This window comes from Glycine max, chromosome 3 (assembly GCF_000004515.6).
Source record: "Glycine max cultivar Williams 82 chromosome 3, Glycine_max_v4.0, whole genome shotgun sequence".
NCBI classification, from domain to species: Eukaryota; Viridiplantae; Streptophyta; class Magnoliopsida; order Fabales; family Fabaceae; genus Glycine; species Glycine max.
Genome location: NC_016090.4, coordinates 15,266,641 through 15,285,538, shown reverse-complemented (window position 1 = coordinate 15,285,538; position 18,898 = coordinate 15,266,641). Strand labels below are relative to the sequence as shown.

The 18,898-nt window shown below is 36.9% G+C and overlaps 2 protein-coding genes across 2 annotated transcripts; one reads left to right on the top strand and one right to left on the bottom strand.

The window, feature by feature from the left end:
* Nucleotides 1-11,115: 11,115 nt before the first annotated feature.
* LOC100792657 (NADPH-dependent aldo-keto reductase, chloroplastic) lies at nt 11,116-14,129 on the bottom strand. Its single transcript, XM_003520857.5, has 7 exons — nt 13,888-14,129; nt 13,670-13,720; nt 13,351-13,427; nt 13,147-13,234; nt 12,128-12,403; nt 11,527-11,769; nt 11,116-11,402 (listed from the first exon to the last, which is right to left on the bottom strand). Exons 1-7 carry the CDS (start codon nt 14,005-14,007, stop codon nt 11,316-11,318), a joined length of 942 nt encoding a protein of 313 aa, XP_003520905.2. The 5' UTR covers nt 14,008-14,129; the 3' UTR covers nt 11,116-11,315.
* A 945-nt stretch (nt 14,130-15,074) lies between these two features.
* Nucleotides 15,075-15,452, top strand: LOC102660378 (expansin-A6-like). The gene has a single exon (XM_006577444.1). It carries the CDS (start codon nt 15,075-15,077, stop codon nt 15,450-15,452), a length of 378 nt encoding a protein of 125 aa, XP_006577507.1.
* The last annotated feature ends 3,446 nt before the right edge of the window (nt 15,453-18,898 follow it).

The following is an 18,898-nucleotide window of genomic DNA, read 5'->3' as shown; positions in this document are numbered from 1 at the left end:
ATTCTTCTAAGAACTTCATATTGTATCTTCTTCTCTCAAAGAGAGAAAAATGTGGCGTCCCTAAATAATGACTGGTTTAATAGTAATAATTTAAATAACAGAAACCATGGGAATTTTTTTTCTTTTCTTTTTCTCTCTCTTTTCACGGTAATTAAATCCAGAAGGAAAATTATCACTATAGAGTCATGAATGGCCAGTTCACAACTTTATTCGGAGTCATTTCTTTCTGATCACTCATAACCTCTAAACTATTTTGCTCTTTCAAAAAGAAAAATATACCAGCCATCATTTTAGGTCGTCACGTGAAAAATAATAAAATGCGGTCGATGAACTCTTTTCAATAAAAAATTTTAACACTTTCTTTTCAAATAACAAGATTAAACATAATTACATTCATCATCTAAAACTGTCCAAAATATGGGAGTTTGCAAAATACATAGTGACATCCAGAGCAAATGTATCAATTGTGGTGGCTTTAGCCACATATATACAATCATCAAAATTTCTATACAATAGGTCTACCCACCCAAAAATCAAAAGAGTAAACCTAGCAGTCTGAACTAGATACACCCACCCACAAAAAGTATGTAAACCTAGTCTAAGGAGTCGTCTGCTATGATGAAGAGTCTTCACTACTCGCTGTCCCTCTAGGGCCATTCTCCTGTGTAGAGTCTGCCTCAGATGCTGACATGATATCCTCTAGAGAATCAACATCAGGGAGAGGGTCTTCATCATCCTCAGGTAAGTCAAGGTCATCCATAGCAAGTTCAGGAGGTAGCTCCTCTAGGTCCTCTTCAGGATCTTCTTCAGAGGATGACACCTCTATCACTTGGATTGGCTCCACTAGTCGATATGGAGTAGGTGTAGGTAGTATCCACTCCACAGGCTGCTGAAGCGTGTGTGCGGGTTCCTCTGGATGTACCAATGAAGTAGCAGTGAGTCAAATCGTGCCACGGAATCGGCACCTCTCATTTCCTTCGAGGGTCTCCCAAACTCCCTCTAGGCACTCCATCACCACGCGATCATGGATTAACTGCGCTGCCATCGCGATCTACAAGAAATAAAAGAAAGAGGGTAGACTCTTTCACAAGAAATCTAAATACAGACAACAATACAACGCGTCCCATAACGGCTACGCATAGTCAAAATATCCTTCTCAAGGGATTTCCACTCTGGTAATCGATTACCAAAGTATGTAATCGATTACTAGTGCCCAAACTCGAGTTACACAGCTTCTGCACATGGAAATCTACAAATTACACTGTGTAATCGATTACACCTAAATGGTAATCGATTACCAGTGTCCTATCTCCCTGTGTAATCGATTACACCCAATTGGTAATCGATTACCAGTGCCCTGTTACTCTGTGTAATCGATTACACACCATTGGTAATCGATTACCAGAGACCATCTTAACATCTTGTCTCCATTTTTAAGCCCTGTAATCGATTACACACCCTTGGTAATCGATTACCAGAGGCCATTTTAACTTCCTGTCTCCATTTCTAAGCCCTGTAATCGATTACACACCCTTGGTAATCGATTACCAGAGGCCATTTTCCAGATACCACTCAAGATTCATAGCTGGCCAGCCGCCACACAAGCCTCCTTGCTTTGTGGACTTTATTCTTTTATTGGTTGACTGCCAGGAGCTCGCCTGTTTAGGTACGTCACAGGTTCTCACTGACTGACTATGCCCGGGTTGGGTCGGGATTGGTCAAGCTTGGTTTTGGGCAATAGCACCCCACCTGACGTCCCCAAGGTCTCCTGACCCCCGCGACATATCTCCAGGTACCACTCTGTGGTCAACAAACAAAAGTAGGAAGACTGACTCTTCCACGCTTTCTCACATCAAGCTTGTTGGATTATGGGGTACCCGTCATATGTGGTACTAGGTGGCGATCGGTCGATGGCGCAAATCAACTCTCCCACTTCCACAAATCGAACATGAACCCACCATCCCCAGTTGCCCACCTTCAACTGAGCTCACGTACTCCTACGTAGCTCTTATCCTCGTTCCCCTCAGCACCGGGTCCCCATCAACCCCTCCAAGCTTCCACAATATCCAAGCAATTCAATTTCCAAATATCATGAACTACCCTAAACCAAGAAAACAGGGCAGAGGCAGAAAACTCTGCCCAAAACACACTCACATATTACAACTTTCCTTACTCAAATACCCCAGTAACATTCTCTTCATTCCGATTCGTTAACCGTTGGATCGACTTGAAAATTTTACTGGAGGTTCCTAGTACATAAGTCTACATTTTGACCGTTGGGATCTGCTAGAAAATGTCCAGAACCTAATATGTACTACCTTTCCCATAACCAGCAATGCACAAGCATTTTCTGCACATGTTGAGCAATTCTGCTGCACAAATTTGACAGCTTTTTGCTGCACAATTTGGCAGATTTCGAAATTCATCTTACCCACATCCAATTTTGCTCAAATTGGATCCTACAAGTCCTAAATCATGTATAAATCATATTTAAACCAAAAACAAGCTTCAGACCAAGGCAATTCAAAATCTAGGTATCTAAAACCCATCAATTTAGTGGATTTTCAAGGTTTGAGAAGTGAAAATGAGAATGGGGTAATTTTGGAGTAAACTCTCATCTCAAACAAGTCTATAACATTAATTTAAACTTGCTCAAACTGGTTTTACGGCGAAAACTCCACCGATTCAAAATTTGACCCCTCAACACCCAATTTACCCTAGAAATGACTCTTGCATTCACATTTATCACTCATTTTTCTCATTTGCTCTTGCCCAAGCTTTCTTACAAGTCCTAATTGACATTTTAAACTAGGATCAACTCACTTTAGCCTCCAATTACCACTAACCCCAAATTTAGCTTTTCAAACCCTCAAAATCTCACACTTTTCCACTCACATCACTACCATTCTCACATTTAACCCTAGGTTAACTCTCCCCATTATCTCTACCAGTTTTCTACCAACAATTTCAGCACACAAACATCACAAAGCATCATCATGAAACCCTAAAACAGAATGGGTAGCGTTACTCACATTAAACATGTCAAGTTTAGCATGCTTTCAACAAATTCCTTCACAAATAACTACCATAAGGCATAAACCTAGTAGAACTACCCATCATATCTCCCAAAAACCCAATACCCACGAATTTCATGTGAGAAGAAGTCCACCCATACCTGAAATTCGAAGTCCCACAACGTAGAGGTGCGCTTCACGACTCCGAAAATGGCTTCCTTTTGCAATTTGGAGTAGAAGTGATGAGCAATTTTGAAGCTTTAATGGAGAACAAAGGTGGAGAAGAAGGAAGAAGAAAAAGCTACGTGGGAAGAGAGGAAAAACTTTCTGAATTTCTACTGAATGAAGAGAGAGAACGTGGCTTTTATTTTAAAAAGATTTTCTTTTTCCTTTTCCTAAAAGCTATGCCACATGTCTCATTTTGAGTGGAGCAAAAAGGGGCCCACCTCTTCCCTTTGAGGTGACTTCATACTCAGCCACAAGGAGAGAAAAGTTTGACCTTTTGAATGCTAAAATACTGCCTTGGTTTGCGTGCCACTTCTCTGATTCCAGTTCCTTGCGTTTCTCTGCACCCGTTGGGACCCGTTTTCGAAAGTAGGCAATATATATATCAAAACGCTCAGAATGAAACCTTGAGCGTGGTTCAGAGGTTGGTTTTGTTAAATTATTAGTTGCATGCAAAACGACAATTTTTAGACTAATTGATGCAATCCTACCCCCCAAGGGTATTGGATAGAAGACTCCAAGAGGCTTGGGCTAGAGCTACTAAAGAAGGCCCTAGGGTTCTCATGAACCTTAGGGTAGATTTTTGAGCCCATGGGTCAAGGTTGGATCCACTCTTCTTTGTAAATATTAAAATAGGGTTTTCCTTCTTTTGGGCCTTGTATTTTGACCATTCTAGTAGTATAGGGTTTTAGCCTTGTATTTCTGGGCATTTTGAGTAGTCTTTGTAGTAGGGACTTTTTTTTGTATTTTCATGTATTTTGTTATGGGGGTGAGCTTAGATATTATAGGGGTATGTAGCTAAGCTCTAGCTTCTCTTCTCAAGGAGGTGAGCTTAGTTATTGGAGGGGTGTGTGTAGCTAAGCTCTAGCTTCTCAAGGAAGCTTCACAAGGAGGTGAGCTTAGTTTTTAGATGGGTGTGTGTAACTAAGCTCTATCTTCTAAAGGAAGTTTTCTCAAAGAAGCTTCTCAAGGAATTTTTCTCAAGAAAGCTTCTTAAGGAAGCTACCTAGTCTATAAATAGAAGCATGTATAACACTTATTGTAACTTTGATGAATGAGAGTCTTGTGAGACACAACTCAAAGTTCAACTTCTCTACCTTTTTCTTCCTTCAATTTCGTGCTCCCCCATCTCTCTTTCTCTCCCTCTTTCTTTTCCTCCATTGAAGCATCCTCTCCAAGCTTCTTATCCAAGGCTCATCTTGGTGGTGAAGCTCCTTCTTCCATGGCTTATTCCTTAGTGGATGGCGCCTCCTCTCACCTCTTGTCCTCTGTCTTCCGCTGCATCTCCATGGTGGAAAATCACCATTAAAGGACCTCATTGAAGCTCAAAGATCCAGCCTCCATAGAAGCTCCACAAGCAAGCTTCCATCAAGTGGTAATCAGAGCACAAGAGCTTCAAGTAGGTGCTCCTTAAACCTCCATTAATTTTTTGCTTTACCTTCTCTTCCATTGTTTTTTCTTCATTTTTTTCTCCATGTATCTCCTCAAATGTCTTGTGCTAAATGTTTTTAACATGATTCTTTAGAGTTTTCACCGATTAAACTTGCTATAAAAGCTAGATTTTATTTTCTATGGTTCAAATTTATTGTTCTTGTTCTTGAACCATGAATTGTGTTGAGTTTAGGTTCCTTTGAGTTTTGTCTTGTTATTTTTGTGGCTGAAACCTAAACCATAAAATTATTACAAAAATATTAAAGTAGAAGAAAACCTCAAAAATCTAGAGTGACTTGTTCACCTATTGTAGTTTTGTCATAGAAGTCATGTCTAGTCATGAAACTTGTCACATAAGATTTCTTATGTTGTGTTGAATTTTATTTTCTTGTTTCTTTGTCTAACTCATTTGTTCATGAGTGTATGAAATTCTTTTAGCCTATTATTTGATTTGAGTCAAATCTTTCATGTTAATTAGTCCTTAACATGTTCATGCAAAATTCTTAGAGAGTCTTTGATTGTGAACCTTTTCTTGAACTTTTAGGTTTCCTTATGATTGTGTCTATTGTGAATTTGAGTTTTGGTGATTGAATTGTTGGCTGAAATGTTGATCCTAAGTGAATATTGAACTCCTAAAACTGTGGTAAACAATCCTAGTGAGTTCAACATACATAGGAAGGTTGAAAGTAAGCCCAAGGCAATCAATATACCATGCTTAAAAAAAATCGCTGGTGCTGGCAGCTTGGACATACAAACTTGTAAAAATTACTCAGAATTGGTTACTTCGAATTTTGATCTGAACTTTTTACTGAATTTGCTAGACATCTGGAAAAAAGTTATAAAAAAAGAACCAAGTGATTTTGATAAAAGTAAAAAATACTAAAAGTAACACAAGTTGGCAGAAAAATCAGTATCCAGGAAAAAAAAAGTGAAAGGGAAGTGTGCTTATTGTTTTGGCTCAAAATTTATTCTATAATTGGTGCCTATGTTATACCAATCTTAGTTCTGAAATTTCAATTGAAAATTACTGTGAAAACAAGTGCCAAAGCTAGAGGTTTGTTGAGTCTTTTTTTTCAGCTTTTTTACTCTACTCTAGAGCTATTCTAAGTTTCTCTTTGAGTCCTAGCTTACTTCTATGTCATTTTCATTGCTTTAATTGTTGAGTAATCCTTGAAAAATTGTCTTGTTAAAACTCCATTGGTTTAGCTTTCATTTCATTTTTTTTGGTCTTTGGTTATTGTTTGTCTCTTTGTTTCCTTGTTTGTGGGTTGCCATATAGGGAATTGGAAGGAGGATTGGTGCCATCCCTTGAAGAATTTGAGTCAAGAAGAATGGGGCCCACCACCTTAAGAGCTATTGGACTAAGAAGCACTCCAAATTGAGTGAATCACCAAAGAGAGAACAACCACCAAAATTGAGGACCGTTTTATAATTTTGTAATTTACAATTTACTTACCTTCATTGCTTTCAAGTTTTGTAACAAAAAGGCCTTTCATTGGAAGTGTGTTGGGAGCCTCCAATAGGTTACCAAACTTCCATTTGTGTGTAATAATTTTAGGCAATTTTTTCCTTAGGATAGTGAGTGTTTTGTTGGGAACCTTGAATGTGGTCATCCAAACACTCTTAGGATTCACCTAGTTTACATTTCTTGCTTACTTTCATAGCTTATTTCCTTTACCTTCCATTATCAAACCGCTTAGATAGCTTTCCTTTTACCAATTAGTTTTTTACCTTATCTTTCACACCTCTTTTAGTGTTTATTTTGGCTAGTTTCAACCATAGTTTCTTTTACCTTTTGTTTTCAAACCTCCAACAAGAAAGAACCATAACTTAGGAATCAACATGAGTCATCATTCATCTAGTGTTAATGGCGAGGGTACTAGTCATAAAGACCCTTTATCTAGAATCTTAGATGAGTTGAGTTCCTTGAAGTTATGGAAAGAAAAACAAGAGAGAAAAGAAAAAGGAAAAAAAAGAGTGGAAGAAATAAGTCAAGATGAAAGAAAGAAAATAAGAGAGGAAGAAAGAAGAAAAATAATGAAAGAAATGAAAAAAGAAAAACATGTCTCCTATAGTAGTCATAACTCTTGCAAGAGCCTAAGTGAAGAACTTTGTGACTATTACGAAGGAAGGCATAGGTCACATCTTAGACCTCACTCCCATAGAAGAGAAAAGGAAAGAAAGCCTCAAGAGGCTAACATTAACCTCACATACTTCCATGGGAAGGATAATGTAGAGGATAACTTAGATTGGGAAATAAGGGTAGAACAACAACTTAAAAAGAAGTCTACTTCAAAATCTTATGGCTTTCACTCTTATCCAAAGAAAGACCAAGGTCAAGGCATCTTAGGGGTGACACCTTCTAAGCCCAAAGATGATAAGGGGAAGACAATAGAAAAGCAAGCCCCTAAGGCTAGTATGCAAGAGAAAACTAGCTCTATAAAGTGCTTTAAATGTCTTGGAAGAGGACACATTACTTCTCAATGCCCCACCACAAAAATCATGAAGATGAGGCTACTACTTCACCTTCCTCTAGTGAAAGTGAAGAAGCAAAAGGGGAAGAATCTAGTGAAGAAATCTACCCCCAAGAAGAAGGACAACCATTAGTGGTTAAAGAGAAGTATAAGGAGGTAAGTGTCTCCTCCAAGAGTTTAGCTAAGAAGGAAACTCATTTTACAGTAAAGACAAACATTAAAGAAACTTTCCCTCTTAGACAACCTCCACATTTTCTCTTTTGTAAAAAGACACTTGTTAGCACTGCCACACCTCTTGGGCTTGAGGTTATTCCTCAAGTAAAGGAGTTGTTGGATGAAGGTTTGGTTCGTAAGAGCTTAAATCCTTGTGCTTTGTTGGTGCCCAAAATAGGTATTATTAGGCACCAAATCCCTACAATAAGTGATATGATGAATTTGTTGAGTGTTGCAACCCTCTTTTGTAAAATCAGTCATGCACCCAACGTCTTCATGATTCATGCACATAGGGACTCATTAGGTAGGTTTGTTCTTATTTTTGGTTTCAATACAAACTTAGGTGCTCATATGGGACACCTTAGGTTTGTCATATTTTTTTGTAGGAATAATCAACATAAAAATACAGAAAAAAGGTACGCTTTATTGCATTATTTGCCTTAATTTTTTAAATAGTGATCAAGGGGTTCCCAAGGACCCTAAGAGAATAAAGATCATTCCTGATTGGCCCACTCCACCAAGTATAAGGGAAATCTGGGGCTGCCATGACTTAACAAACTTTTACAAAAGGTTTATCCCATATTTTTCTATACTTGTAGCACCACTCATTGAGTTGGTGAGGAACCATGTTCCCTCACGGGAAGATGTCCATGAAAGGAGTTTTCAGACCTTACCCTACTCTAACATACCCAACACCACTAATACATATGTTTTTATTCTTTTTACAGGTGTCAAGGGAAGGAGCCCAGAGTATGAAGAACCTCAGGATTTGAGGTCAAATCCTTTCCAAGGTAGAGGGGATGATGCAATCCTACCCCCCAAGGGTATTGGATAGAAGACTCCAAGAGGCTTGGGCTAGAGCTACTAAAGAAGGCCCTAGGGTTCTCATGAACCTTAGGGTAGATTTTTGAGCCCATGGGTCAAGGTTGGATCCACTCTTCTTTGTAAATATTAAAATATGTTTTTTCTTCTTTTGGGCCTTGTATTTTGACCATTCTAGTAGTATAGGGTTTTAGCCTTGTATTTCAGGACATTTTGAGTAGTCTTTGTAGTAGGGACTTTTTTTGTATTTTCATGTATTTTGTCATGGGGGTGAGCTTAGATATTATAGGGGTGTGTAGCTAAGCTCTAGCTTCCCTTCTCAAGGAGGTGAGCTTAGTTATTAGAGGGGTGTGTGTAACTAAGCTCTAGCTTCTCAAGGAAGCTTCTCAAGGAGGTGAGCTTAGTTTTTAGATGGGTGTGTGTAGCTAAGCTCTATCTTCTCATGGAAATTTTCTCAAAGAAGCTTCTCAAGGAATTTTTCTCAAGAAAGCTTCTCAAGGAAGCTACCTAGTCTATAAATAGAAGCATGTGTAACACTTGTTGTAACTTTGATGAATGAGAGTCTTGTGAGACACAACTCAAAGTTCAATTTCTCTCCCTTTTTCTTCCTTCAATTTCGTGCTCCCCCATCTCTCTTTCTCTCCCTCTTTCTTTTCCTCCATTGAAGCATCCTCTCCAAGCTTCTTATCCAAGGCTCATCTTGGTGGTGAAGCTCCTTCTTCCATGGCTTATTCCTTAGTGGATGGCGCCTCCTCTCACCTCTTCTCCTTTGTCTTCCGCTGCATCTCCATAGTGGAAAATCACCATTAAAGGACCTCATTGAAGCTCAAAGATCCAGCCTCCATAGAAGCTCCACAAGCAAGCTTCCATCACTAATTAATTGAGAATTAATCTATAACTGTCCAGTTATGAATTACTCTTCGTTAATTAGCCTAACCCGCACATCTTTCCCCCAATGTACATACTTCTACCAGGAGTATATATATATATATATATATATATATATATATATATATAATTATTTAAAATATATCGTTTACAAAATTCCGGGTAGAAATTTTCAGGATGTCACAAAAAACATTTATACTTTCTTTAAAGACTTATTGAGATCAAGAGACAAATTGTCTCTTGAACTGTAAGTTTCCTGAACACAAGGGAAAGGGATCCCTCGGGTGTTCAGAAGTTGTAAAAAGAATTTTTACAAAGTTAGTGGAAATTTCAAGTGAGTTGCTTGATGACTGAACGCAGGCACAGAAAGTGGCCGAACCAGGATAAACTGAGTTTGCATTTCTTTCTTCGCTATCTTGATTATTTTATCTTGCATATTTTATTTATCTTACACACTTGAAGTATTCCTTTGATATAACTTTAATTTTCATCTTCAACATTCTTAACTTATAGATTTAAAAGGGGATTTAGAAGTCAATTAAACGAGAAATTTTTTAACTTAATTCACCCTCCTTAAGTTATTAAGGCCACTTGTCCAACAATTTTTACGATTCAAAAATTCCGTAATATTCACGGGTATGGGGAGTTGTTAAATGAGAAATTCCATAAGTTAGAAGGAACGACCGTAACTTAATGTATTCATCATCATTGTTAGTATAAAAAATTTTAATTTTGACATTTTATTGGTTTTCAACAAAGGATTTAAAAACTGGAAAAATAATGGAAATTTCGGATTTGAATTTCATTGGATACAACCAGCAAACATAATGTGAAAATAAATCAATAAAAATGACATAATAGGAATATCCATTTATTGAATTTATTGAAGTTGGACCCCATACATCAGAATAAATAATATGAAGAGGACTAGAACTAGTAGGACTCGATTTATTGAATGGAAGCTTGTGACTCGTTCTACCTGAACAATCAACACAACGACCACTGGATGGCTTTATTAGGATTTGAGATTTTTTCAATGCATGCTGAAGGATAGGAAATGCTGGGTAACCGAGACTGTTTTGCCATAGTGAGGTGGAGGGGCAATGGACATGGAGGGCTTGAGGGGTATTTTTTATATAAAAAAATTCTTTTAAAGTCTTGAAGTCTTGAAGGGTTTAGGACCAAGAGATATAATGTTCTTGTTGCTAATGATGTTGTTATACGTTTGGATTAATGACAAACTTGATGTGGCTCATGCCATCAACTATGATATGCCCGGGAATATTGAAATTTACACGCACAGTATTAGACATGTTGTAGGCGTGTTTGATTTAGAGAAGAAAAATAGAAGAGCAATTTTTGAATTAAAATAGACTGACGAAATATAATACAATTTCTTTTTTGTATATTATTTCCTTCCTTTGAAACAAACATAGCCTCAATGTAAGAGTCCCATTCCACCTGAACTGGCAAGGCATGAAGCTTCAAAATTCAAGCCAGGAACTATTCCAAACAGACCACTTAGATTAGACAACTTTTTTTTTAGCAAGCCACTTCTTTAGAAGGAATCAACTATTCAACTTTGCAGGTAAAAAAAAACTACCGGCAAATCAATTGAAAGCCGAGACTCTCACTTTGTTCATCTTCTACAGTGTGTTTTATCTACAATTGGTATATAAGATATTTGATTATCACAATATTATCGATGCATTGTACTTATTTTTGTAGCTCTTGATGTATTTTATTGCATTGTTCTATCTACAAAGGAGGAAGAGTTGTTCAACTTTGTCTCTCAAATAAAAATCGGAACAAGATTTTATTGTCATATTCTATGTACAAGTACAAAACTATAACATTGTTTTACAATCATATATGTCTGTGATGTGCCAGCGTGGTACTGTCACAATCATATGTCTGTCATTTTTTAACAATTTAAGCCTTCACATCTCATATTACAAGACAATATATTCACATTAATTAATACCCGTTAAATTGATTAGATTAAGGAATATGAATATCAATTTATTTTAGTCAGTGGACCTGTCAAATTCACTCAACTCACTTTATTATATTGAATAAAAGATACAATCATTAAATGAAAAATAACTCTTGGCTACTTATTCGGTGTTACCATCAATAGTAACACTTCTCAAAATCTCACTTGAATCACTACAACTAGTGGGTATAAGGCAGAATAAATTTGCTCTAGGAGCAATGTATTTTTCAACGTCTCAAAGATGCATATTGCTCAGAGTTCACCATCCCAGAAGTCTTCAATGCTCCTATAGGCACCATAGGTCTCGTGAACAAAAAAACTGGCCTTAACTAGCCTTTCCTGCATGAGTAAACTCCATGTGTTAACTAGCATTTTTGTTGATGTAGTAAAAGATGTATAGGAAATAGTAAGAATCAAGAAAAAGAACAAAAAAGAATATCATACGAAGTATCTAACTACTTGCCTGCTTAATTTCAGAGATCTTGGTCATCAAATCTTGAGGAATAGACCAGTCAAAGATATCAAAATTTCCCTTGATTCTGGACTCATTAGTGCTCTTAGGAAGCACACTATGACCTGCTTGCAAGCCCCATCGAAGGGCAACTTGTGCTGGTGTCTTCCCCAATCTCTCTGCAATCTCTGTGACAACAGGATTCTTAAGAATATCACTTTTGAGAGCTGCTGGTGAACCTAGTGGAGAATATCCCTGAAAAGAAATTCATCATATATACTCCATCTTTGAGTGCACACCGAAATCATTTTCAACTAGCTCAAGACAATTTCACCGAAAGTGATAATTTTTCTTTGCAATTGATAGTTGAGAAAATGGATTATATACTGACAATTAAAGTAATTTTACATTATCATTCAATCACAAAACACCATGTATAGTGAGTTTGTTGACTTTTGTGATAACTACTTTAAAAGTCATACCAACACTCAGTTTTAATTAGTTGACAATGCAAGCTTACTTTACATTGTGAGTGCATCACCATTAAATTCTTGATAATTTAGGAATATCAAGTCTTTTAAGTGAAAGTATATATCATATATGCCATACTTACAGATAGATGAATTTCTTTAGATTCACAAAATGCGCGCAACTTTGGCTGCTGCCATCCTGGGTGCAATTCCACTTGGTTAACAGCAGGAACCACTCTTGCTATATCTAACAAATCTTGAAGCTTCTTTGAAGAGAAATTGCTCACTCCTATGGCTCTAGCCTTGTCTGAGTCATAGAGTGCCTCCATTGCTCTCCATGTATTGGGAATGTCTGGTTGCTCAAGATATTCTTTATTGAATCCAAATGTTCCACTTTTCATGCGGACTGGCCAGTGGATCTACAGCAGAAACCAATTTAGTTTGTTTTAAGACAGAATAATTGATGAAAATGAAATCAACCCCTGATAACTAAACTCTGCATTACATGAATGCGTATAACCGATGCACTTTGCTCAAAGCGTAATTTTAATTTAAAGCACTTAGGGGCAGAGAAAACGTTTTTATTTCTCCTATTTTCAGTTTAAAATACTATCAAGTTACCATGTTATTACGTTAATCAACTTTGTTGAGGACTAATTTTTGCCGTTGAAGAACCTGACTAGCCACTTTTAGTGAAGTTTGTCCTCCCAACCACATTTTTTCTATTCACAAAGCTTAAACATGTGACCTTGCTTGAGGGGTCAGAATCCTGTTTGACTAATTTTCACCTTCGAGGAACCTGACTAGCTAGCTACTTTTAATGAAGTTTGTCCTCCCAACCAAATTTTTTCTATTCACAAAGCTTAAACATGAGAGCTTGCTTGAGGGGTCAGAATCCTATTTGACTAATTTTCACCTTTGAGGAACCTGATTAGCTACATTAATTAAGTTTTTCTTCTTAATCACGTTTTTTTTCATTTGAAAAACTCTAACATAAGAATTTACTCGAGGAGTCCAAACCTAGTTCCACTTGAAATAGTTGGTTCGAAAGTTTTTCATTCAAAAAGTAAAAATGAATGTTTCCTTGTACTAAACAAACCCTTAATCTTCCCCCAAATTTTCAACATGAATTCACATATCAGTAAATATAATACATGCATACCAGATAGAGGTCAAGATAGTCAAGTTGCAATTCCTGTAATGTTTTATCCAATGCTTTTGGCACATCTTCTGGTGCATGATCTGAACACCTAAAAATATAGCCAACAAATCAAAGGATCCTTCATTCAGCAACCAAACTGGTCCAAACACATACAATCTTTCTCAATATTCAAAAAGAGATCACAATTACTAAAAGACAACAAACCAGAGTTTGGAAGTGATCCATAAGTCCTCACGCTTCACCACACCATCATCAAAAAGCTTCTTAAGAGCAGAACCAATCTATAAAAACCAAAATTAAAAAAATAAAATGTCAATTGGCTAGCAAAAAAATTACTGTTTTCTAGCTATTTTGCAAAACAAAATCATATAACGTACTAGCAACACCAATAAATTGGGGAAATAAACAACAATTGGCATCTTTTAATTCTTATAGTTGAGAAAAGCCAAATATTATAAAAAAAGTAATTAAAAAAGAGAAAAAAAACCCATAATTATATAACCGTTGTCAACAATATTATTACCTCTGCTTGATTCTTATACGCACTAGCACAGTCAATATGCCTGTATCCAACCTGAACAACGGTGACCGGACACTAAAGTTAGTTATCTCTTCAAACTAGGACAAATTAAAACTACGGAAAAGTTGACCAAAACAAATCGAAACTAAAAAAGCCATAACTAACCTATGAATTTTTTTACATGGCAATTAAAAAAAAAAACGCTCAAGAGTTTTACTTACCTGAATGGCTGTGGTGAGAGCTTCAGCTACAACACCAGGTTCAGCTTGCCAAGTCCCTAACCCAAGAGAAGGAATCTTGGCCCCTGTGTTCAACTCAAAGAATTTGATTGATTTGGCCATTTTTTCTCTCAATAAGGATAAGCACAATTAGTTAGAAATATATAAAAAACTAGTGATGGATGTTGAGTTTAGTTAAAGTTTGATTCTATAGGTATTTACAGAAACACTAACTGGCAAATTCAAATCCGCGGTGTTTGGTCTTCTCACGAAAACTATCGAAAGTGAAAGACTGACATGAGCACACACGTCATCTAAAGAAGTTAATGAAAAATATATTTTATTATATATTTTAATTATTCATAAATAAATATTAAATTGTTTTTAAGTTTTTAAGGTTGTAAATATTTACATTTCTTTATTAAATACTTTTATTATTTTTTAGTTCTTTTAAAATATGATTTGTTGAGATTAATTTTAGAAAAATCTCGAGTCAACCTTATATAAGGGAGAAGTCTTGGCGGTTACCGAATCAAGAGATCCAGAAGATTATGACTATGTTGACAAGGCATTGGATTGGTTTGACATGAGTAATGTTAAGTTAGTGAGTACTTCACTTAAGTTAAGTACTTGTCAACTTAACATTACTCATGCCAAATTTGTCTAACACCTTAACAAAGTGTTGCACTGAGAGCCATAATCTTTTGGGAAACTAAGGGGGTGATGTACCATCCCAATTGTAGGGAAACCAAAGGGGTAAAACTTTGAATAGATCTTAACCAATATGCTATGAGCACATTACAAAAATGAATTTGACGAAAAATATTCCTCTCCAATTTTGGAAAACACTTGTCAGGTTGGCCCCACATATTACATGTGTTTTTCTCTCTCCTACTGATGTTTCCTAATAATTGGACCGAATTTGACACTACCTTCAACTAAAAACTGTAAGGCCTTGTTCGAGGGTAGTTTTTCATTTTTAGTTTTGAAATAATTGAAAATCAAACCAGAATTCAGTTTAATTTCAACTCTGATTATGAAACCCAACTGCAAAATAGAAAAAGAACTCAAAATCAAAGTGGCCATGCTACACCTTCCTCTGCAAATCAGAACATAAACTCCTAATTGAGTTGAGTTTTTTCCTCTGCTCACAAGTCATAAACCCTTGTTCAATATTTCCACTCACCATTATGGCTTTGGTCAACCTTTCTCTTATTGGCATTGTTAACCTCATAATTGTTCTGACTTCCACCGAGGCGAGGATCTTGGGCGTGTACAACGATAGTGTATGGGAAAGCATGCACATGATGTTGTACGACGACAAGAACATGTTAGGGAAAATAGGTAGCGCATGCAAGTACAATAACTTATACAACCAAGGGTATGATGTGAACACAACAACATTGTTCAATAACAGGTTGTGTTGCAGGGTGTGCTTCGAGATAAAGTGTGTGAATGACCCCAGTTGGAGCCACTTGGTAGGATCTAGTGAAAGGGAGGCTAATGCGAGGATGTTTGGACAAACAGATCTAGTGAAGGGGAGGTTGGTGGTGGCTGTAACGCCCTGAAATTTCGATAATTGAAAATAGATGTTTGATGTTTTTCTTATGTTATTTGATTACTTGATTAATTTGGATGAGTTAAGGTATTGTGTGAATTAGCCATGTGCGATTTGCTTGATATGGATGTTGAGTTATGTGGACTTTTATTGACTTAGGTTGAAATTATGAGATTTCAAGTTTTACTTAAACTTGTTCCACTAAAACCACAATCATAGAGTTGTTAACCGTTGGATCGCTTTCAAATTTGGACTATAGGCTTGCAATCCAATTCTCCACATTTTGATCATTGGGATTTGCAATATCTTGAGTATGAGATATGATATTTTAATCGAAGCAGTAAAATTTGAGTTGGATCAGCTCGTCCAGGCGAGCCAAATTTTGCTTGGGCGAGTGTTACAGGCTACAAATATGTCTAGTAGTGTAAAAGAGCCATTTCTTTCTCCTTCTCTTCCCCTAAACCATCCCCCAACACCCCCAACCTTCTCCTTCACCACCAGTTACCACCGGTGACCGCCACGAGCCACCTTTGCTTGCCGTCGGACCACCGCACGGAGAAGATTAGTTTAATAGGAGCGGAATCTTCAAAACTCAACTCGAGGATTCGGTAGAGAACGAAGCCTCTAATCCTTCCTTCACGGTTTCTTTGAGGTAATCATGATTTCTAAGCCTTCTCTTTGTTAGTTTGAGCCTATCTTTGCATCTCTTCTAACTTGGGAACCATTATTGGATGTTTTTACACTTCCTTCGAAAAACCCTTAAAAAAGAGACGTTGTAAAAGTTTCCTTTTTATAAAATAAACTTTGTTTTTATAACATTTGTTGAACCCTGGTCATAGTGGCGTGATCAGAATTTCAAAATGACCTCTCTTTGATATGAATCTCAAAACACCCCTTTAGCCCCTTTTTAAATTAAATGGGTATTTGACCCCAAAAGTTAATATTAACCTTGTCTTTGATTTCTATACTGAATTATCTTTGATTTGGTATATAGAGCTCTGCGTTTGGATGAACGGACGTGAACCTAAGAGATCTTAGAACAACGCCGCAAGGAACTAAAAAAGAGGTATAGATAGGTGAGGGGAGTTTATTGTTTGTTTATAACTTTTGATACCATAGTTAGGGTCGGGGAACCCAATTATGGGGATGTATGTCTGTCCCTGTGCATGTTGGTTTTCAAGAAAAACTGTGTTTTTAACTAATGGGATGTGATATATTTGTTATTGATGTGCATGTTGGTTTTCAAGAAAAACTGTGTTTTTAACTAATGGATGTGATAGGTTTACTATTGATGATTGAAATTGTTAATGATGTTGTTGTTGTATTGATTGAAATTTTTTGGGAAAAGTCTTAATTATAGAGGAGACTCTACCCAAAATTTTATATTTGTTCTTCTATTTACTTCTTTATTAAATTTTAAATAGGCATAAGAGTTTGTTTTGAATACCATAGTTTTCCTCTTTAATTTAGAATTTTCCTTAAAAATATGAGTCTCGTGGTATTGTAGATTGTTGTTGTATGAGGTTTATGTTGCCTGAAGACTTGGGGAATGTGAATCCCGGGCATGAATTTATATGTGTGTATGTGGAATGTGGTTGCTTGTGATGTTGATGATGATGTTGAGATGAGATGATGTTATTGTGATGATGTATGTTGTGTATGTACATGGGGGGTGTGGTGACCATGTTGGATATCCCTAGAGGGGGAAATTGTAACACCATGAAATATTACTAATTATAAATTGATGTTTAATTGTATTTATCGTGTTACTTGACTATATGGTTGAGGTATGACTTGAATAAGTTGAGGTATGTCTTGAATTAGTCATGTGTGAATTTCTTGATGTGGATGTTGAGTTATGTGGAGTTTTGTTGAGCTAAGTTGAAATTATGAGATTTCATATTTTACCTAAACCTACTTCAGTAAAATCGTCATCCCGGATTCGTTAACCGTTGGATCGTCTTCAAATTTTTTCTGGAGGGGCGAGTGTTGCAGGCTACAAATACGCCCAACAACGTAAAAGAGCCATTTTCTTCCTCCTTCTCTTCCCTTAAACCCTCCCCCAACACCCCAAGCTCCTCCTTCACCACCACTGGCCACCGATGACCGCCACAAGCCGCCTTTGCTTGTCGTCGGATCACCGCACGGAGAAGAATATTTTAATTGGAGCAGAATCTTCGAAACTCAACTCGAGGATTCGGTAGAGAACAAAGCCTCCAATCCTTCCTTCACAGTTTCTTCGAGGTAACCGTGATCCTAAGCCCTCTCCTTGTTAGTTTGAGCCTATCTTTGCATCTCTTCTGACTTGGGAACCATTATTGGATATTTTTACACTTCCTTTGAAAACCCCTTGAAAATGAGACATTGTAAAAGTTATATTTTTATAACATTGATGTTATTTTCGTGACCTTCATTGAACCCCGGTCACATTGGCATGATCGGAATTTTAAAATGATGTATTTTTTTAGTAGAATCCGAAATACCCCTCAACCCTTTATGTTTTCACAGGGGTATTTGACCCCGAATGTTATCATTAACCTTGTTTCTGAAATCTATACTAAATTTCCTTCAATTTGGTATATAGAACCTTGTATTTGGACTGACGAACGTGAATGAGAGAGGTCTCTGAGTGACGCAAAGAGAAACTGACATAGAGCTCACAATAGGTAAAGGGAATTTATTATCATTTACAGTTTTTAACACCATAGTTGGGGTCAGGGAACCTAACTGTGGGGATGTATACCTGTCCCTGTTACATGCTGGTTTTCAAGAAAATAATGTTTTTGACTAATGGGATTTGATATATCTATTATTGATGAATAACATTATTATTTCTATTAGACTTATGGTCTGGAGACCTAGGGAGTGTGAACCTCAGGCATGAACTATACATGGATGTATATGCGGAATGCAACTTACTAATGATACTATTATTAAGGATATTAATTGATGTGAGATGATGTTGTCATTGATGATTATAATGATATGAGTTGATGTTGTTATTGATGATTATGTTAATATGGTATGATGTTGATGTTGTTGATAATGCATTGAAAATGAGATGAGGCAATGTTGATGTAGATAATGATATTGAGGTGAGATGTTGATGATGTTGAAAATGTCATTGTGATGATGTATGTTGTGTATGTACATGGGGGGTGCAGTGACCTTGTTGGATATCCCTGGTGGGGGAAATAGAGTGGTTAAAGAATTTTAAGCTTCTCTAGAGGGAGATGGTTCAGAATCTTTAATTATCCACGGTCAGTGCATTGATGGTGCCCCATGTTTCATACTTCATATGACATGGAAATAGTATAAACTTTGTCAGTAAGTACTTGTAGTTTCTCATGAGGAGGAATACTTGTACTTAGGGGCATGTCACTCGGTTTGGAACTCCCTTGAGACTCAGGCTGATCACCCTGGGGGGGGGGAGTTGCCTATGCACGACAGGGTGAC

Coding starts and splice junctions, on each gene's coding strand:
- LOC100792657 (XM_003520857.5), bottom strand. CDS start 14,007: ATGGCCAAATCAATCAAATTCTTTGAGTTGAACACAGGGGCCAAGATT. Junction 13,721..13,887: donor CTCTCACCACAGCCATTCAG/GTAAGTAAAACT, acceptor ACCGTTGTTCAG/GTTGGATACAGGCATATTGA. Junction 11,770..12,127: donor CTAAAGAAATTCATCTATCT/GTAAGTATGGCA, acceptor ATTTCTTTTCAG/GGATATTCTCCACTAGGTTC.
- LOC102660378 (XM_006577444.1), top strand. CDS start 15,075: ATGGCTTTGGTCAACCTTTCTCTTATTGGCATTGTTAACCTCATAATT.